This window comes from Dermatophagoides pteronyssinus, unplaced genomic scaffold, assembly GCF_027571235.1.
Source record: "Dermatophagoides pteronyssinus isolate colony J.1.1.1.1 unplaced genomic scaffold, Derpt_VIB-CSIC_2022.12 sq0001, whole genome shotgun sequence".
Classification (NCBI taxonomy): Eukaryota; Metazoa; Arthropoda; class Arachnida; order Sarcoptiformes; family Pyroglyphidae; genus Dermatophagoides; species Dermatophagoides pteronyssinus.
The window spans coordinates 5,610,001-5,631,500 of NW_027461525.1; the positions used below are offsets into that span (position 1 = coordinate 5,610,001).

Sequence of the window (21,500 nt, forward strand, 5' to 3'; positions counted from 1 at the left end):
TATGTTGGCATTGAATATTCTACCACCGGATTGTGTAACCCGTGTTTCTGAATATATTCCAGAAATTATTGATTATATTCAGAAAATTATCGATAATGGTTATGCTTATCAATCGAATGGTTCTGTTTATTTTGATACGGAAAAATTTGCCCAAACACCCAAACATTATTATGCAAAATTAGTACCCGAAGCTTATGGTGATACAAAAGCATTAGCTGAAGGTGAAGGTGATTTATCATCAACGACTGGGACAACAACAACGGCGAATATCAGTGATGAAAAACGTAATCAAAATGATTTTGCTTTATGGAAAAATTCGAAACCAGGTGAACCATGGTGGAAATCACCATGGGGTAATGGTCGTCCTGGTTGGCATATTGAATGTTCAGTTATGGCATCGGAAATTATTGGTAAACAAATGGATATTCATTCAGGTGGTATTGATCTAAGATTTCCACATCATGATAATGAAATGGCACAATCAGAAGCTTATTTTAATACCGGTGAACAATGGGTTAATTATTTTTTACATTCAGGACATTTAACCATTCAGGGTTGTAAAATGTCAAAATCATTGAAAAATTTTATTACAATTAAAGATGCATTGAAAACAATTACTGCTCGACAATTACGTTTAGTATTTCTGTTACATTCATGGAAAGATACATTGGATTATAGTGATAATTCAATGAATGATGCACTGCATTTTGAAAAAAATTTAAATGTAAGATTTTTTTACAGTTACGAAAAAAGTATCTAATTTTGTTTTGTTTTTTTCCAGGAATTTTTCCTTACAGTCAAAGATATTATCAGGCAAAGTCAAAAAATGACAATGGAAAAACGATTAGTTAAATGGGATGATTTGGAAAAAAATCTTTTTGAAAAGTATGTTTTTTTCAAGTTTGCTATTTTAATTGATGATTTTTTTGTTTTGTTTTTGTTTTTTTTTCTGGTAGATTCATCGATCATGTTGATCGAATTGATCAAGCATTACATGATAATATTGATACAAAAAAAGCATGTGAAGAAATTCGTCGTTTATTAAGTGTAACGAATATTTACATTCAGATGAAACAAAACCAATCGAATCCAATTCTGTTGCGTATAATTGCACAATATCTAACCCAAATAATGGATATATTTGGTTGTTCAAGTTTTTTTGATGAACAACAATCGATTGGTTTTCAACGAATCAACAACAACGATGAATCAACAGGCAACAAAGAAGAAATAATTCTACCTTATATTGAAACAATTGCAAAACTTCGCGATGAAATTCGTAGTTTAGCGCGTGATTTAAAAAATAAACAATTATTTGAACTTTGTGATCGTATACGTGATGATATTTTTCCGGAATTAGGTGTACGAATGGAAGATTTAGAAACTACCGGCGATGGTGATAATGGTATTGGTCAACAACCGCAACAACAATGGCGTTTAAAATTAGTCGATCGAGAAATATTATTACAAGAACGTTTAAAACGTATTGAAGAACAGGAACAAGCAAAATGTTTAGCTGAAGAACAACGGCAAAAGAAATTATTGGAACAACAACAAAAAAAAGCAGAATCTGAACCACCATTAGATCCACGAAAAATGTTTCGTTTAGAAATGGATAAATATTCAAAATTTGATGATAATGGTATACCAACACATGATCACCAAGGTGAAGAATTAACAAAAAGTGCAATGAAAAAAATCGCCAAACGTTTTCAAGCACAAGAGAAAAAATATAATGATTATTTGAAAAAGAAAAGTGAAAAGAACTGAAAAACTAAAAATTTTTTTTCTATTAAATCAATTTCTTTATAATTTTTTTTATTGTTTCCAAAAACATTTTTTTTCTTGAAAAAAATAAAATTTTTTACAAAATTTCCATCAAAAATGATCATTATCATCATGGAATGGAAGCTGTCTTTGCTGCCAACCACCATATTTTTCCAATTCATTTCATTCGAAATGAAATGAATGAAAAACATAACAGATGTCCACCATCATTCATTCATTCATTTATCCATTGTTGAATGTGTAACACACACACAGCAGACAGACCTAACTTTCATTCATTCACACAATATGAACGACAATTGGTTTCTGCTTCTGTTGTTTTGTTTGTCTGTTTGTTTGTTTGTGTGTGTGAGAAACGAATAATCGTTGATCGTCGTTGTTTGACGAGATATTGTGAAATAGCATTGAAATTTGTTTGATGGTGGAAAACTAAACTTTTGCCATCATCAACGACGACAACGATGATAATAACAGCAGCAACAACAATAACCACTATCATTATCATCATCATCATCGGATGATTGATCAGAAAAGAGAGAGAACCTAGCTTTTTTTAAAAAAAAAATTTCATTCAAACAAAGCAAGCAAACCAAACATAAATCCAAAGTTGTGCCGTTGAAAATATATTGAAATATTGTTGAGAGAGAAAAACAAGACAACTTTCTCTGCAGAGTTAACATAAACAAAAAACACAAAAAAAAACTTGGCTTCCAAAACATCCATTCATTTCAAACGCGATAAAGTTTCATTCATTTCATTTCATTCGCATTGTGTGTGAACACGAAGACCGGTTGTGTCCATATTTGTTGTTGTTGTTGTTTGTTATTGATTGTGATTTTTAGTGAAAATTTTTTTCTCCAATCATCATGATTTTTTCCCAATGTTTTTTGTTCAATATCTGTGTGTGTGCTGTGCTAATTAATCGATAATAATGATCATTGATCGATGGTGATCAATGATTTTTTCCATCATCCTGAACAAACTATATCGAATTATCCAGAGCAACAACAAACATCGTTCATTTCTCGTTTTTTGTGTTTTTACGTTTTTCAAAAATTTTGATTGTTACCATAACAATGATATTATATTATCTCCATAAACTAATCATCATCTAGGCCAGAAAAGATAACGACCAAAAAAACCAAAAGCAGCATTTTTTTGTTTCCTTAAAAAAACATGATGACAATAACCATTGACAACGACGATCAAAAAAATGTGATGTGATAAAGAAAGACGAGACGAAATGAAAGAAGAAAAATTCCATTTGAAGAAAAAAATATTGATTAATATTTTTCATCCGTTGACATCCTACAAATGTGTTAAAAAAACACAAAGTGTTTTTTCTTCTGAACAAATTTTTTGTTGTTGATTGATTTTACTTGGATAATAATGCTGTTAATCGATTGATTGATTGATTGACAAGGTAAACTAACTAATTGATGACAATCCTTTTAATGGCTTGTTTTGAAATGAAATGAAAAAAACAAAAAATTCCATAACATTTCGAAAATTAGTTGTTTTTTTTCTCATTGTGTTTTTTCACATGATAATAATGATGATGATGACCCAATGATGGTTGACCTCTTTTTGTTTTTGTTTTGTTGTTCTTGGTGTAATGATTGTGTGTTGTTTTTAGTGGTGTAATAGTTTTGTTCAAATGTTTTGTTAACAGTTAATATTTACCACCATCAACCATAAACACATGTTATTTTTATTGTTTCCAAAATTAGCCTTTTCATATATGAATCATCGCATGATGATAACCGTGAATATATGAGTGTCGGTTATTATTATTTTGTTCTTCTTACATAACTTTTTTCAATAATTTACATATTGCAAATAACTTTGGCTATTTTGAATATCCATGAAAAATGTTGGTGGTGGTGGCTTTGATGATGGAAAACTTTGTTATCTTTAGCCATCATCAGTTATCTTGATCATTGTCATGTTCTACGGATGCATGTCAACCACGAAAACAACAACAAGTTTTTTTGTTTCTTTTTGAATAGAATTCTCGGGCGTCAAACACGAATATGCAACAGGTTGTGCGAAAATAAATTGAAAACATATCACAATAGATATGCTATTATGAATGGGCAGATGTTTTTTTTAAATTAATTCAAATTTTTGTTTCGTGAGAAAAAAAGGGGTCACTGTACCGAGTGTATTTGAATTGGAATGGATGGATAATCACAAAAATGACCACTATCACTACCTTTTAACTCGTTTGCATTGGAATTTCAATTTTCATCGATTTTATTAAAAAAAAACAACCTTATTTGGAATATTATTAACACTTGAGTGAGCGTGAATGAGTTGTATGGATGACAATCATCATCATCATCGAATGATTGTTCAATGTTTCAATTCAAAATTGACCCAAATTTTTTTTTCGATTTTTGGGAAAAACCAAATGTTTTTTGCGCGCGCGTGATCAATTCACTTCCTTCTGGATGATGGAAAAAATCCCGCGATATGAGGATGATATAATATAAACAATTTCATTTCATTTTGATACGCATCTTTTAAATTTTAAAAATTTTCAGTTTTTTTTAAAAATAATTTTTCTGTGAATTTTTTTCTAAACAAATTTTCTTAGATGTCGAAATCTGAACTGAATAAAACGTTGGATACAAAAATTGAAAAACAACAACAAAATGGAAATACATTTCGAAGATTTCCATTTCGTAGTCAAAGTTTACGTTTAAGTAAAAAATCTAAATCATCATCAAACAATAATAAACAATCACAACAATTCAATGATTCTTCAGATGGTAATCATCCCAGAAAATTTCTTCGACAACAAACAGTAAATGGCAGATTATCATCAACAACATCTTTAAATAATCTTATTTTGAGTAAATTATTGTTGAAAGATCGTGATCTTATTATCATTTCATCATCATCGAATGGAGATCAAAATCTATCATCATCATCAACGAATGAAACTTACAATAAACAGTCGACACCATCGACAACATTTTTCAAACGATTAAGTCGCCATCAATCGATAAAATCGATTCAACAACAACAACCACAATCGCAACAAAAAAATCGTTCCAATTCGATTAGCCAAAATAGTTCTTCAAGTTTAAATTTTTTGGTTGGAAATTTTCCACCACCACCAACACCATTATCAAAAACAACAACAGCAAATCATCATTATGAGGATGATGAAGGTGTTGTTACATTTGAAGAATCTGAAGATGATGATGATGATGAAGATTATCATCCAGATGATAATGACGATGGTAGATCAGAGATAAAATATCAAATTCCAGGACGTTATCCAAGATTAGTTCGTTTGAATCGTGATTGTCATCAACAACAACGTTTAGGTATTCAGATTATTGGTGGATGTGATTTTGGTATACCGGTTATAATTGTTGGTCTACGCCAGAATTCACCAGCACAAAATTGTGGTAAAATATTTATCGGTGATCAAATTTTATCGGTTAATGATGTTCCTATTAATGAAAATAATACACATAATGATACATTAAGATTATTGGCTGAATGTGGACCAATCGTTTCATTATTATTAAAACATACTAAATCGGTTATGAATTTCGATCGAAAATGGAAACATTTGCAACAAAATTTTGATAAGATTTTGTTATCGAACAACCATGATGAAAAAAATACTGATGATCTTGATCTTGAAGCAATAACCACCATCAAACATCGACAAATGTCTTTGACATTAAAAGATGATCATCATCTGAATTCTTCAGTTGAAAATTTTGACCACAATAATGATGATGATGATAATCATCGATATCGTATCAATCTTTTAGCATCCACAATAAGTCGTTTTGTATCGTTTAGTGATCGAATACGTGATTCGGGTTTTGAAATTTTTTCACCAACAACAACAACCACGACGAGCAATAATGGTTCCATTATCATCGAATGCTTAAATGAAGATATATGTCGAAAATGGTTTTCATTGATTAAAAATACAATTGAAAATTTGCAAGAAAATTTCGTAAGTTTACTTACCTCGATGTTTTTGTTTTTTAAGCCAGAAAAAATCTAATATTTTCCTGTTTTTCGTTTTTGAATTTTAGATACGAAATTTCAATAAACATTTACCTCGAAATGAACATTTTCTTTATATGGGTTATTGTTCGGAACGTCGAATGATTATTGAATCATCATCATCATCATCGATATTTTCATCAAAATCTTCATTATTTTCAAATTTTTTATCACCAAAATCTTCTACTAATCATCATCAACAATATCGTTGGTTATCCAGATTTTTAATCATTAAAGGTGGAAAAATTTTTCTTTTCAAATGTCCACCAATTGAAACATTGCTAAATTATAAAAGAAAATTTGAAAATTTATCATTTCAACAACGAGAAAAACAAAGAAAATATCGTACAAATAGTAATGGTAGTAGTTTAGGTAGTGTTGGATCAACAACAACAACGACAACAACCACAAGTGATCAAAGTAATTGTTCCAATAACAACAACAACAACAATAACAACAAAACGAAACCACCATCAAATCGTTTGATAAAATTGAATAAATGTTTAGAAAATGAATTAGATTTGATGGCCATTGAACAATCATGGCATTGTTATCAATCAGATTTTCGTTGTCAATTGAAATCAATCGAACCAATCGATAATAGCAATAATAAACAAGATTCAAGTTTTATCATCACTACAAATGGTTTGGAAGCAAAATATTTTTCCACTGAATGTTATCGACAATTAGAACGTTTGAATAATGCTTGGAATTTAGCAAATTATTATTCAGTTTTAAAAAATGAGGTAATATTTTCTGAATTAACTTACTCATTTTTTGGATGAATAATAATCGTTTTTTTTCTTCAATTTTTAGTGTAAAATCTATACCGTCGCATTGGAACCGCTGAATATAATCGGATCATTTAAAATTGATTGGAAAATGGGTTTTAGTTTTTATGATCCAAAACATAATGAATTAATTTGGTCATATCAATTTTATCAATTAAAACATTCATCCGATGATGGTCAAGAAATATTATCATTATCATTTTTAATTGATTCGAATGATAATCATAAGAATCATCATAATGTTCAAATTGTTCAACATGTTATACGTTGTAGTTGTTTGAAAACAATCATATTTTCGATTCATTCATTTTTAAGGGCTAAAGTATTTAGTCTTTCGATGTAAAAAAATAACTTTTAATTTAACAAATTTATTTTATTATTTTTTGTGATAATTTTGCATTTTGATCATGTCGATTTCGAATAAAAATTTTGATTTAAAATTTTTGCTGTTCTTGTTGTGTAAATATTTTAACTTTACCTGATTCGTTAGTGTAGAAATAGACACAATAACACCGTGTCATTGGGAATATTGAAAGAAAGGAAAACATTCTTTCTTTTATTAAATCTGATAATTTACTGACTGATCTGATCTATTGAAAGAAAACAAAACAAACTGATAACAAAAAAATGAGTTTAATTATTCGTTTAGTGGCTAAAAATGGTAAGTTTAGAATATTTTCTGAGAATTTTTCTAATTATTTTATCATTAAGCTCGACAACATCAAATCATCATTCGCAATATTCATTCGAAGACCACCACCACCATTCACCAGCAATCATTTCGTCCATTATTATCACGATCATCATCATTATTAAATCAAATACAAAAACCGGCAATAAAATTCAATGCTCAACGATTATTATCATCATCATCTGGTGTACATAATCATGCAAAAATTTGGGTCATTGAAAAAATTGTTTCAGCTGCATTATTGGCTATAATACCGGCAGCATTAATCTATCCAAATCCAATATTAGATTATTGTTTGGCATTTTCCCTTGTAATACATTGTCATTGGGGATTTGAAGCTATTGTTGTTGATTATATACGACCATCATTAGTTGGTAATGTTTTACCGAAAATTTCTTTGCTAAGTCTTTATTTAGTATCAATGGTTGCATTGGCTGGCCTGTTTTATCTAAATTATAGTGATGTTGGTACTGCAACTGCAATCAAAATGTTTGCAAAAATGTAAATCTACCCTATCCTCATCTAATAACACTTAGACACTGAGAATCATGGAAAAGAATTAAAAAGAAAAGTATTTATGAAAAAAAAATCAAAATTTTCTTTATTTATCATGGTTTATATACATGGTTTCTCCTAATCAATCATTTTCTAAAAATTTTTCCAATTCATCAACTTCATTTGGATCCAAATCTAATGATATATCTTCCAATTTTGTTTCATCTTTCGATAATGATGATGATGATGGTGGTTCATTATTAATCAATTGGCCTTTTTCTTTATAAATACGAAGTTCATCTTCAAATGCTTGTTGAAAAACTAGCTGTCTTTCTTTAAGTATTTCTACTTCTTGTCGTTCATATTTTGAATTTAATTGTGATTCATAAAGAACTAGATCTTCTGCACGACGAACCAGCATTTGATTCATTTTTTGTTCCGATTCTGATTTACATTGTTCAAAATCTTGATCAATTGATTCTTTATTTAGACCGATAATTGCTTCATTCAATTTATTCACCAATGATAATGATTGTTCCAATTCTATTTCGATCGATAAAAGCGATTCACAAATTTCCGGTACTAATCGATCTAAATCGGTTTCCAAATCATCACAGATTTTATTAAAATTTTCAAATTTACATTTGATTTGTTGAATCGTTTTAGACGAATGTTTAGCATTCGTTACATTCTGTTTAGTTTGATTTTGTAATTCAATCCAACGTTGTTGAAAATAATCAACAATATCAATACCGGCTAAAAGATTAACATCTGATAAATCATCATAATGGCTGTGGAAATCAGATCGATCAATTGATGTAGATGTAGCCGACTGATTCGAAGATACTAAAGTACCAATAGTCAATTCTCGAAGACTAAATTTCAAAAAAAGTAAACAAAAATTAATCAAAAATCAACCTGGATAAATAATATTTACCTTGATTGAAGATCTTGTTGTACAAGATTTTGTAAACGATCACGAATTTGTTGAACAAACATAGTTTTTTTTTGTTGCAAAATTGAATTTAATAAATCTATTTAATCGTTTTTTCTTTTAAAGTAAAAAAAAAGATATTTATAATATTATGGCTTGATTTGAATGTCAAAAAATGATACAAAAATTCTTTATATAAAAAAATTATAAAAAAAGTAGATATGTAATGTAATGTAAGTAATGTGGATGTGTTTTGAAAATTTGAAAAAAAATCATCAAAGAAAGTCGAAAAATATTTTGATGTCGGTGCTGGTTGGATCGATATAGAATCGAACATCAAATCAAACATCCGATTCGAATTGATTATTATTCCATCCACCACCATGATGTTGACCATCATTATTATCATTATCATCATTGTTATCTTCGTTAGGATTAAAATGATAACTATTTCGTAAATGTTCAGGTGATGATGAATCAGTTGAATGAATTGTTAATAGATTATGAGTATCATCATTTGTTGTACTATTACTATTTGGTGATGATTGTGTTAAATCAGTAATAATAGTGGCAAATGTTGATGATTCACGGCCATCACCATTATCATCATCACCGATTTGAGTATCAACTGTATCCAAATCGATAATTTCATCTTGCAAATCATCATCATTATTATTATCAGATGAAAATGGTGATTGTTGTTGATGTTTTGATGGTTGTTGTTGATTATCAATTAATGGTGGTGATGGAGATCGACTTGGTGCTGATCCAGCAATAGTAGTTGTTGTTAATGCTGGATAAAGTAATATTCCACCTTTATAATAAACAGAATTTGGACTTGCTGTACTACCATTCGATGGTGATGATGATGATGATGGATCAATTGTATATGGATTTGTTGTTGGTAAAACTGAACGACGTTTTCGTTTTTGATTAATTGTATCAAATAAATATGATGATTTTTGATGTGGACAACCAAATAAATTTCTTAATAAACGATATGTACAAAGTATTAAAAAAACAGCTACAATTATCAGACATAGAATCGGTATTATGATCGGTGCTGATGCCATTTTTCAATCCTTCTGCTTCAACAAGGAATATTCTCCCCTCTCAAAATCAAAAATCAAGGCCAAGAATCGAGCAATGTTTTGTTTGTTTTCGGTGCATAAAGCAAGGGGGAGAAATAAAAAAGATTCTCTAAAAGTGTTACAAACAGACAAAATATGTTGAATGAAGATTTTTAGCATGAAAAAACGAAAAAACAAAATGATAACAATAGCCTCGAGTAGTAGCACAAAATTTTGAAAAAAAAGGTAAAAAAAACGAAACGAAAAAGTTTGTCACGCTAGCTGTATGTTGTTTGTTTGTGTGGTGTGTTTCTTTGGAACGCTTTTGTTGTTGTGTGGCTAGCCACCACCACCACTATCTATCTATCGATGTATGTATTTTGGCCTATTGATGGATATTTGGCCAACTGACCAACAACAAAAACAGCAAAAAAAACAGAAATTTGAAAAATGAAATGAAAAAAGTTTGTTGTTTTTCAATGATGTCTATGTTTGTTTTGTCTTTGGTGTTTGGTTTGATAAAACAAAAATTTGATTTTGTTTTTGATTGATTTGAGATTGTGAATCTTGAAAAAAAGAGTTTAATGTGTGCATGTATGTACGATGTGTACATGAAATCAAATGACGATATCACCAATTCAATTCAATTTTGATTTCGATTCGAATGATAAATTGCTACTACCGTTGCTAGTGTATCCTATCAATCTATTTGTTGAAGATAAAATTGAAATTGAAATTTTTCACTTCTACGAATCATGTCACGTCATATTTTTTCACACACTTATCACTAACAACAACAGCAACAAAAACAAATTATTAAGTGCTCAAATTTGAAAATGAAAATGAAAAATTCACAAGCAAAGTGGCGTGTGTGTGTGGGGAAAAATGTAAATTTGTAAAATTTAATTGTATGGAAATTATCAATCAATCATCATTGGAGAAAGAGAAAACAATGAATAATTTTTGCAGATAGACTGGACACCAGTATTTATAAATTGGCGTTATTCAATTCAGGATGGTTGGTTGATTGGTTGGTAACGATATTCAATGAATTGAATGTTTGAATGATGTTTGAACAGGTCGTTTCAAATATATGATGTGTATATGAAAACAAATTGGAAACAAATTGCCAAATGGACAAAATAGTGGTGGTGGCGATGCTTGTTGATAATACACACACGCACTTATACACCAAGGATACATTTACACAATTATACAACAAACAGGAGATATTGAAGTGATGAAAGAAAATCTTTTTAAAAAAAAGTTTTAAAGTTTTTTTTTGTTTTTGAATTTTAATTCAATTAAAATTCTTCAAATGTGAATGATTTTGTGTGAATGTTTATGTTTATGATCAAAACATCATTGGATTGATTTAATCTCTTTCACTTTTTCGAATTGATTGATTGCAATTTGATTGTGATGAAAGTAAAAAATGAAAATATTTACATTGATTGTGTATTGAAAACATGGAATATATAAATAGTGGAATAAATTAATAATCAGGTGTAATTTACATAAATTCAACATTAACACAAGTTAATTAATCAACTTCTTGATTAACCTATTGATTAATAGACATTTAATGTTATGATTTGAATGAAAACAAAAAAATGTTTTTACAAGTTTTTTTTTTGGTTTTGTTTTGAAACATTTTTAAATCATGTAGGTTGATTGGTGGGTTTTTTCAGACAAAAATGAAATATTTACTTACCACATTTCCAAATTTTTAATTTGAAAATTGAAAAAATTTTCAAAACAAAATGAAATTTGAAGTTTTTGAAAATGAAAAAACACAATTCGTGTATTTGGTTTTACACAGCTGACAAACTTATTTTTGGATTCGATCGAATGTTATCATCATCATCATCATCAACAACAAATTTTCGAATCGCGCAATCGCAATGAAAAAATTTTTTCATTGGATATTTTGGGCGCCAAATTCAAACTTGAAAAGTTACTTTTTTTTAAAAAGAAAATAATCAAATTCTTTTTTTTATTAAAATAATAATATTTACATTAAAAAAAATACAATGCATTAAGATAGAAGAGAATGAAATCAATAAATATCGAAAATTAATTTGAAAAAATGAAAAAAAAATCGATGAAAATGACTAAAATTATACAAGACAAGCAAGCTTCTTGTTTATCATGTTTTCGATAGGTTTTTGGCCACTAATGTTGAATCAGATTTATTTTGGCTGTTATTGTTATTTTGGCTATTTGTAACGATAATAATTTTAGATTTTGGTGTTGTACGTTGAACAATATTATTTGTTTGTTTAATACATTTTTGCCCAGAAAAATAAAGGGATTTCCATAATTGTCTTATTTCATCTGGTTTATGTTTATGACTTGTCATAATTTTTGGAAATGTACAGCTATCTAATTTTAGATGAACATTACGCATCATAGCATGATTATAACGTTTAATACCGGCTGTTTCGGCTACAATTCCTGTCATAAAAACATCTTCCAAATAAAACGCAGTTGTACGATTTGAAATACTTGTTTCCCATAATGGACGGGCTGCATCACCGGTAAAAAAATAAGCTGGTCCGGTTACGAAATTCGGAAAATATGTTTGATTGTAAGCTTCGTATGGTACAAACCATTTGGATACACGTGAACGATGTGGTTTCCATTTTTTTGCCAATTTCCCGATAATAACTTTATGAAAATTTGGATTTATCTCGGTAAAATCACATGCATGTTGCATATTAATCATCATATCATCATCAACTTTTAATACATAACGTATTTTTGAACATTTTTTTGTTATCCAATTCATCATTGTTATTGTTTTTAATGTTAAATTATAATAATTATCTTGGAAAGTTCCTTGCAGTATATCACCATATTTAAAATCTTCTTCTTGAACTTGATCCTGAATTCGTTGATCATCAGTTGAACCAAGTAAGAAATAAAAATAAGCACCACGTTCAATAGCAAATTTTCCCCATGTTTCACGTATTGCATCACGTGCATCAAAATTAAACACTGCTGAATTGACGAGAACTAAAAGATCAGCATAAGCACCTTGATCTTCACCACAACCATCTTCTTTATCAATATTCATTCGTTCGGTTTCAGCTAAATCTTCTCGATCAAAAATAACTTTTATGGGAGATTTTTTCAACCCAAGAGAATTAAGTGTTGATGAACCCATCACTGTACTTTGGGTTATTGGATCATCACGATAATCTTTTTCAAAACGTTGATCAGCTGAAAAGAAAAAAAGATTTATCAGAAAAACATTGTTTTTAAAAAGTAAAATTTTTACAAAAAATAAAAATTTACCCATTAAACTTGTAACACTACTTGTTTTACTAGATGGCGATACTGAATATGATTGCTGCTGAATCGGATTTAATTTTAAATCCGGTTGTATATTGATTGGCACGTTATTGGAATTATTATTCGTTAAAAACGACGATGAAGATTTTAATGGCAATTTTTTCATTTTTTCATCCTTTTTACTTTCATCATTGTTGTTGGCCACAAGATTTACAAGTTTTACCGAAGTTGGATCCCTTGATAGTAAAGTGTTAAATTTATTTTTTACATAACCACCATTACCACTATCGCCAATCTAGAAAGATTAAGAAAATTGAAAATTAATCCTTAGTTAATCTCAAGCAAAAAAACAAAAACAAACTTGTTTCACAGGCTGCCGGCGGTCAAAGGTCGATAATGGACGTTTTTGTTGTTGCTGCTGATGTTCAAGTTGCTGTTGTTTAGCTAACATCATTTGCTGTTCACGACGATAATGTAATGCAAATGCATTGGTTGGTTGTACAAATGTTTGGCCATTTAGATTTGGATTCACTGTAAAACGAATGATGGTTATTAATGTTGCTGTTGCTACCATTAATATTAGTATTGTAAATGATAATGCTTTTCGTTGTTGTACAGGTGGTGATTGTTGTTGATGATGTGATTGATGTAATGATGATGTAGATGCAGAGGTGGGCAACAGTTGATATGTAGCCATATTTTGTTTGATTTTTAGTTGACCAGATCGAATACGAAAGATTTCAAAAGAAAATCGAAGGTGGACGGTAAATAAATATCACAGCCGGGAAGAAAAATGATTTTTGATTTTTGATGAAATTCACAGACCGGGATGAGCAAAAATGAAAAAGATTTTTTCAGTTTGAGCGAAAATTCTCTGCTGTGTAAAACAAGACAAGACAAAACAAAACAAAATTAGTTAGTCAGATTGAAAATTGAAAATCGAAATTTGAATCGATCAAAATCAAGCAAAAAAAAACAAAAAACAATCAAAATCAAGCAAAACAATCGAATCGAATGATGAAAAATGTTACACAATCATACACAGTCAGTCAGTCATCACGTCATTTTGTTTGAAAAAAATGACAGGTCAAAATGGGAGTTTTGTTTTTCGTTTGTTTCAAATCAAAAAACAATCAAAAAAAAAATGAAAATCCAATTAATTATTGATCAGAAAAAGTGTCATGTTTTGTATGTTGTACCACAGTGGTATATCCTGTGTTCATTTCATTTCGATTTTGGAAAACAAAATTCAAATAAACGATACATATTGGGAAGATAGAAATCAAAAAAATCAGAGTGGTTAACGCCAACACAAATCATCAGAAAACAAAATTCAAAACATCGTCAAACGATGATCAAACTCGGAAGCAATTGATGAAAATGATTTTGAAAAATCAATTGCATCCGCGCAGATTGAGGACGATAAACTTTTTTCATGCAAAAAAAAAATCAAAAATCAAAAATCAATAGGATCAATGTTATGATTCAAAAAACAAAATTGATCTTGTTTTGGTTCGTTGGCCAGTTTTGGTGTTTCGTTTCCATTTTTATAATGAAAAAAAAACTACCTGAATATTTTTCTGGCAAGGGATAGGTCTGAATATGATAATCATCATAAGGATGAAAATGATCACCGAAGATAATCATTGGATTATTGCACTCATCAACAAATATTCAGTTTGGTGGTCAGTTCAGTGAACTTGAAAAATTTTTTATTTTTCCCGATCATCATCGCAGACAAAGTAAATTCAAAGCAAAGATTTTACCTACGGCAATTATCTCATCTTGCACCTGTGGTAGAAATGTTCTGGGTTTGACGGATATTTAAGCAAATATTTGTCAAAAAGATGATTTGGCGTGAAAACAAAATTTACCAAAACTGAAATCTGCTAAAACAATCAAATCCGAACGATAAATGTCAAACAAAACAAAACAAAAACAACAAATTATGAATCAATCAAAGGTGAGGTTAAATAAGAGTTTCACAACGGAACTTTTCTAAAAAACTTTCAAACTTGCTTTTTCTGTTGTTGTTGTTTTTGTTAATTTTATTCTGATTAGAAATTAATCCTTGATTACATTGATAGGGGAGAGGAAAAAATCGATATCAAAAAAAAATCAATCGAATGATAATGAATGAATGAAAAAGGGCAACTTTTTAATCTTGTTTTTTTTCTGTTGTTGTTGTTTATGAATTTCTGAATAAGAAATATTTCAAATTGGATCAACATCGAAACGATTTTGTTGTTGTTTGTTTGCTTGTTCCAACAACAACAACAAAACAACAACAACAAATTGGATTTGGGTCAATCAAAATCAAAATGGAGAAAGAAAAGAAAAAAACTGTCCAATTTGGATCACAGGACACGGAAATGTTTTCGGGAAAAACTTCAGTAATCAATCAATCAATCAAGGTAACTTACCGGAATTATTTCTCTTGTTAATTAAATCAAACAACGATGATGATGATTATTATTTTCATTGATTTGATTGTAAAGCATCTGAATCATCGAAAAAGTCAATGCCTTGAACTGGATGAAAAAAAAGTTTCTGTGGGTTTTTTTCACATCCAAAGAAAATTTGATATGATTTTTTCTTTTGATATGATGTGTTCTGAAGCCAAATCCTGAATGCAGAAATGAAATATAAATACAGCCCAAAAATCTATCAACAGCAAAGAAAATCGATCATGTTCGATCGATTCGATTGATTTAGTTATGGTGATGTGAAATTTGTCGTTGCTCTGTGGAATCCATATAAAGCACCGAATATAGATAAAGATCAGATTTTTTTCACACTATCCTTGATCACTGCTGCTGGCGTTGATGTTATTGTTTTTTTATCGATTTTTATCGGTTTAAAAAAACAAAGAGAGAACAAAACGAACCAATTAAATATATCCGGTTGATGTTTTGATTGATGTTTCGATGTTTCGATGTTCGATCAGGATGTTTGATTTTCGATGTTTGATTTTTTGGATTTTTGAACAAAACAAATTTTGTCACAAAACAGCCAAAAAAAATAAAGGTTTGAAAACAATTTTTGATGAAAATCTGGTTGCTGTTTGATGTTTGGTTGATTGATTAGATTAGGTGACAATGTAAAAATTTGTTGATGTTTGAAACCATTTTTTTTTTGTTTGGAACAACATCGAGCAGCAAAAAAAACATTCCATTTTGTTGTTGTTGTTACAAATATGTTTGTTGCCTTCGATATTCGCTGATTAAAAGATTATTTTTTTTTCTGGTTTTATTTTTATAACACACACAGACTAACTATAGCACGATTATCACATCATTGTCGATTTTGTTTGAATGTTATTATAAAAGCCATAAACAATTTTCTGATGATAATGATAAGATTTGGACATGTTTTTATAACCCACAAGAGAAGAAGAAGAAAAATATGATGATCGAATGTTAATGATGACAATGATGTTCTAAAATCATCCTCATAAATCATAAATCATTCATAAATTTGTCAAAAGTAAAATCATTTGAAAATTTACAAATTACAATTTACAATGATATCATTTGATTAATTAAAAATCAAATTAAAAAACAATAAATTAAATCAGGATGTTAACATTTTTTTTTTTGTTGCACGTGGTTGTCATCATCACCAACATCATTAACATTGAATTTTCAAATTTCAAATTTGAAAAACAAAAAACAGGCCGGTAAACAGAAAAACAGAAAAAATTTGAAACCAAAATCAAACACAATGGGGAAATAAATGTTGATGATGATTATGAGCGATGTTCACTTTGGTTGTTTGTTCGTTGATCAACCAATCAACCAACCTAACCAAGAATGAAAGAATGAAAAAACCAAAACAACAACAAAAAACACAGATACACAACACATGCACAATGTGTGGATGTGCTTCGGATGATGATCATCATTGATGATGGTGACTGAGAGTGAAAATATTTTTTTTTTCGTTCAAAAAAAAAACCATCCTAACAACTCCTAAACAACAACAACAGGTGAAGGTAATCTAGTGCGAGTTTTTGCATTTGATTTTTTCCTATTCGGCGGCGGCAACATTCCATGAAAAAAAAATGTCCAAACAAACAACATGCAACGACGACCACTTGCATAAAAAAACTGAAAACTGAATAATGTTTGGTCAATGGTGATGGTGTGTGGTGTGGTTTGACTCTCCCTTATTTTCTTTATTTTTGCTACATGTTCTTCGTCCGTCGTCTTGTTGTTGCTGATCTTGTTCTTCAACAATTTTCTCTAGTTTTTCAAAAAGTTTTATCCCGAAGCAGAAACAGAAAGAAAAACGCGTGCTTTTTTTTCTCAATCCAAATCTGAATGGCTGGTTTTGAAATTCAATCAGTGAGAGTTAAGAGAGAGACGAACGATTATTGAATGAAAAAAATCATGTGTTCCTTATCGATTTCGATGGCCACCATCATCATCATCATTATTTTCTTTTTGCTTCAATAACTTTGTTACTTTATTCTTTGGTTGGTCGATTGATTGATTGATCAATGTTAGGGGAAAAAAATTAATCTTAATGGCCTATCGCTGATACAAGCAGACAACAACAACAAGCAAGCAAGCAGAAAATTATGAATGAAAAAGGATGATGATTGTATAATGGTGACAATCAATTGTGTTGTGTACTTGAACATGTTTTGAAAATCATGTTCACTATGTTCGGTGATTACGTTTGATGATGATTATCCTGTTGTCAATTGATGACAATTTTTTCTTACAGGAAAAATTCAGGAAGTGATCATCATCATTGTTTGGAAAAAGGTGCTAAGGATCAATTGGAAAATTATTATCTAATGGGAAAAAACTAACGAAAGTGAAGAAAGTGAAAAAGAAAAGTGAAAACGAAGAATAGGAAATCCGAAAATGTACAATCAACAATAGTTATTAAAGATCATTAAAGATGAAAAAAGAAGGAAAAATTTTGATTGATTTTAAATCGATTATATCGATTCAATTCGATGAATTTGAAAAAGGAAAATAACAGAAAATTTTTCTTTTTTCTTTCCACAGAAAAGAATCGTTGGTTGGTTGTTTGAATGAGATTTTTTTTCTTTGTTGTTAAAAATCCTATCGATGAAAAACAAAAAAAAACGTCTATTCATATTTATGAAAAGTGATTTCAAATTTCATATTGATTGATGGTCATTCATCATCACCACCTTTATCCGTTTATATTGAATATAAATTCTAGTCGAAAAAAATGTATGATGTGTGTGTGTGCGGGGGAGAATGATAGAAAGAAAGCAAACCACAATCAGCAGAGCTTATCATCAAAAAAAAATTCCATCATTCAAGGATCATCATGATGTTTATTGTGTGTGTTTGAGCAGCAATAAAAGCATCCAAGCAGCAGCAATAATTGTTCTATTCACGGATTAAAGATAAGAGTGGAAACAAAAAAAAATCAACAATTCCAGTATTTGTGGATATTCAATGTCATGAACAACAGCAACAAATGATGATAATTATAAATATGAAAATGTCGTCATCAATGATGATTGTAAATCATTATTATTACATTTTTAATTGTTTTATGACAATGTATTTATAATGATTTAATTGTCAGACCAAAAAAAAGAAAAAGAAAAATTACAAACTGAGAAATTTTCCCTGAAAAAGTTTTCCCGGGAAAATTTCTACCAATGATAATCTTATCGTTTTGAAATTTTTCTTTTTTTCCCTTGATAATTATGATGATGATGATATGAGAAAAGAATCAATTTTCATTCATTCTGTCGAATCTATCCTGGTTTTTTCTTTTCGTTACTTTTGAATCGTTTGACATGAAACACATCCTTGTTGATCATATCAGGCAGATATCTGTTGCTGGCAGATTCTGCTGTGGCTAATTTTCCTTTTTTTTTGCATCGATCAATTGTCGAGATAAGACGACGACGATAAGCAAGAGAAAATGAAAATCCAAAGTAAAAATATGAAAGTGACAGAACAAAAATCTAATTTTGACAGTAATTTTTGGATGATGATCATCATCATCCATAATTATCTTATAGTGGTTATCCAAGAAAACGCAAAAAGCCTGATCCGGTAATTTTATTTTTATTTTTGTTGAAAAATTTTCAAAAGTTTTTAAAAAAAAAATTCAGAATTACAATGGATTTTCTGTACAGCCAAACAAAAAAAATATGAAAGAATCATTCATTCATTCAACGAGATAATGTTGGTAACGGTCGATTAGTTAGATAGGTAGTCATTAATGATGATGAATGCGGTTGATTGCTGTAACCTGTATTTGTAATATTATATTGACTACGTGTTAATGGTGATGAGGATATTTTATTCATATAATAACTTGAACCTCTGGTTATATAATTTGGACGTTCAACACTATGTGAACGATTATGTTGATGACGAAAATCCATCATTTTACGTTGTTGCATCAGGTAACGATTATTATTAGGTCGATATGGATCATTTTCTGTAGTAAATTTTTGTGCATAATCCGATATAGATTTATATGACGTTGAAGTTGACGTTGGTGCAGGTGTTATGGATCGTCGTTGATTAACACTAGTCGATGGTGGTGGTGACATAAAAAATCCATTAATCGGTGTTGGTGATCTACTAATGGATGATGTTGATGAAACAAAACTTCCGGAACAACTAGGTGTTGGTGAACGACTGCTGCTTCCTCCGTTACCTCTACTGTTACTGTATTTATCATCATTAAATGTTGGTGGTGGTGGTTTTAATTCCGTTAATGATGGGCTTGGTTGCTGCTGCTGTTCGATTATTGTTGTTGTTGTTGTTGTTGGTGAATGTTGTTGTTGTTTGCCGGATTTTGTTTTAAATAATTCATCATTCAGTTGACATAATTGTAATAAAAAACCTTGATTTGGTAGAATATTTCTATATTTTACAATCGAACGAATAGCATCGGTAACTGTCATTGATTTTTTCAACATTAAATATGCAATAACCAATGTGGATGACCGAGAAATACCTTCACCACAATGTACAAGAATTTTTCCATTCGGTGTTTTATCCACAGCCATTTCAATAAAATTAGCTGCCGATTGAAAATGTTGATATAATGGAAATGAAGACATATCTAATGCTTCAATGCCCATAAATTCAATCTGGGCATTTCGATAAAATGATTCAGAAGTATTAACCAAGCCAAGATTTCTTTGTCGACCACATGCTGCATTTAAAACATGTGTAATGCCCAAACGTTTCAGAAGATGTATGCATAATGCAGTTGTACTGTGGAAGAGAAAATCAATCAAATTCATTTAGAATCCTAAAAAATTCATTCAAAATGATGATATTTACCTATCGCCAAGAAAAATATTTGGATAAACTTCATCATAAGGTTCAATAGGTAAAACATAATAACCATATGTATGTTTTAATAAAATTTCCAATAATTCATTTGGTGTTATTGATGGTGATGACATTGATGATGATGATCGACCACCATTTGTATTAGCAATTCTATCACGCCAATACATTTTTTAGTTATTCACAATTGTACAAAAAAACACAACACACAAAACAACAAATGAATGAATGAAAAAAAAATTATTCTTATTCTGGTTGACAGAGTGAACTCTGAAAGAATTTTGATAAATTTGATGCATATTTATTCAAAAAAAAACAAAGAACAAAAACGATAAAAAATGAATGCCATCACTCTATTAATAGATTTTTTTTTCATCCGGTTGATTGTATGGTATGTATGTATGTACTATGGTATTTACAATGATGAATTATGATCGACTAACTTTATTCGAAAAAAATTTCACTATGTTTATTTGCGTGTTTGTGTGTGTGTGTGTGGATTAACCTATGGATACGACGAATATGAAGAAATGTAATGGATTTTTGGCTTTGTACACAACAAACAAACATAGAACAAAGTAAATGATAATAATTTTCAATCGTAATGTGTGCGGGAAAAAAACAAAACAAAAAACAAATGACGACTTTACCGATTGTAAATTCTTTATATTCTTTATATCAAAAAGAGAGAATATCAATTGATGATCGTCAGTCAGTTTGGTTTGTTTGTTTGTTTGTTTGTTCATTATATGTCCATTATGTTTTTTCCGATTTTCATTATCATCATCATCATTCATTAAAGAGAGACAGAGAATATAATTGTTTGTTTGGTTTGTTTTTGTTGTTTTTCCCAAAAAAAAATTATTATTTCGGATATTTGTCATGTTTGTATATTCTCTCTCTCTCTACATGTTTATTGTTTTTTTTTCACCGAATTTTGTCCATTTAAATATGCTGATGATGATGGTATAGCAACAAGAATGAATTTTTTTTTTTTTTTGGCAACCAGAAAAAACAACAACAAACAAACTTAAACAGAAACACAGACTGAGAAGGAAAAACAAAACAAATTCTTGAATG

At 29.6% G+C, this 21,500-nt stretch overlaps 7 protein-coding genes across 8 annotated transcripts in view; 3 read left to right on the forward strand and 4 right to left on the reverse strand.

The window, feature by feature from the left end:
• CysRS (cysteine--tRNA ligase, cytoplasmic) overlaps positions 1-1,876 on the forward strand; it is a 2,738-nt gene extending 862 nt beyond the window's left edge. Inside the window, exons 2-4 of the mRNA XM_027348930.2 lie at positions 1-724; positions 782-885; positions 957-1,876. The exon at positions 1-724 is cut by the window's left edge and continues 654 nt beyond it. Of these exons, the coding sequence (XP_027204731.2) occupies positions 1-724; positions 782-885; positions 957-1,770 (1,642 nt within the window). The 3' untranslated portion in view covers positions 1,771-1,876. The remainder of the gene's footprint in view (positions 725-781; positions 886-956) is intronic.
• A 1,793-nt stretch (positions 1,877-3,669) lies between these two features.
• LOC113798397 (gamma-1-syntrophin-like) lies at positions 3,670-7,060 on the forward strand. The gene is made up of 4 exons (XM_075820840.1): positions 3,670-3,830; positions 4,388-5,776; positions 5,859-6,575; positions 6,646-7,060. The coding sequence occupies exons 1-4, from the start codon at positions 3,822-3,824 to the stop codon at positions 6,961-6,963; spliced, it is 2,433 nt and encodes an 810-aa protein (XP_075676955.1). The 5' UTR covers positions 3,670-3,821; the 3' UTR covers positions 6,964-7,060.
• A 54-nt stretch (positions 7,061-7,114) lies between these two features.
• SdhD (succinate dehydrogenase, subunit D) lies at positions 7,115-7,882 on the forward strand. The gene is made up of 2 exons (XM_027348936.2): positions 7,115-7,281; positions 7,332-7,882. Exons 1-2 carry the CDS (start codon positions 7,248-7,250, stop codon positions 7,814-7,816), a joined length of 519 nt encoding a protein of 172 aa, XP_027204737.2. The 5' UTR covers positions 7,115-7,247; the 3' UTR covers positions 7,817-7,882.
• A 3-nt stretch (positions 7,883-7,885) lies between these two features.
• Dysb (dystrobrevin binding protein dysbindin) lies at positions 7,886-11,661 on the reverse strand. The gene is made up of 3 exons (XM_027348934.2): positions 11,525-11,661; positions 8,744-8,857; positions 7,886-8,681 (listed from the first exon to the last, which is right to left on the reverse strand). The coding sequence occupies exons 2-3, from the start codon at positions 8,803-8,805 to the stop codon at positions 7,949-7,951; spliced, it is 795 nt and encodes a 264-aa protein (XP_027204735.2). The 5' UTR covers positions 8,806-8,857; positions 11,525-11,661; the 3' UTR covers positions 7,886-7,948.
• On the reverse strand, positions 8,826-11,038 carry LOC113798403 (uncharacterized). The gene has a single exon (XM_027348935.2). It carries the CDS (start codon positions 9,811-9,813, stop codon positions 9,082-9,084), a length of 732 nt encoding a protein of 243 aa, XP_027204736.2. The 5' UTR covers positions 9,814-11,038; the 3' UTR covers positions 8,826-9,081.
• A 128-nt stretch (positions 11,662-11,789) lies between the features above and the next one.
• On the reverse strand, positions 11,790-17,148 carry LOC113798400 (lactosylceramide 1,3-N-acetyl-beta-D-glucosaminyltransferase B-like). Of its 2 annotated transcripts, none has more exons than XM_075824260.1 (4): positions 15,995-17,148; positions 13,469-13,984; positions 13,111-13,402; positions 11,790-13,035 (listed from the first exon to the last, which is right to left on the reverse strand). In XM_075824260.1, the coding sequence occupies exons 2-4, from the start codon at positions 13,802-13,804 to the stop codon at positions 11,960-11,962; spliced, it is 1,704 nt and encodes a 567-aa protein (XP_075680375.1). In that variant the 5' UTR covers positions 13,805-13,984; positions 15,995-17,148; the 3' UTR covers positions 11,790-11,959. The 2 variants fall into 2 exon arrangements, with proteins under 2 accessions (XP_075680375.1, XP_027204732.2); XM_027348931.2 differs by having other exon boundaries at positions 15,531-17,148.
• Positions 17,149-19,156: 2,008 nt separating this feature from the next.
• LOC113798401 (uncharacterized) lies at positions 19,157-20,736 on the reverse strand. The gene is made up of 2 exons (XM_027348932.2): positions 20,412-20,736; positions 19,157-20,342 (listed from the first exon to the last, which is right to left on the reverse strand). The coding sequence occupies exons 1-2, from the start codon at positions 20,588-20,590 to the stop codon at positions 19,283-19,285; spliced, it is 1,239 nt and encodes a 412-aa protein (XP_027204733.2). The 5' UTR covers positions 20,591-20,736; the 3' UTR covers positions 19,157-19,282.
• Between the last annotated feature and the right edge of the window lie 764 nt (positions 20,737-21,500).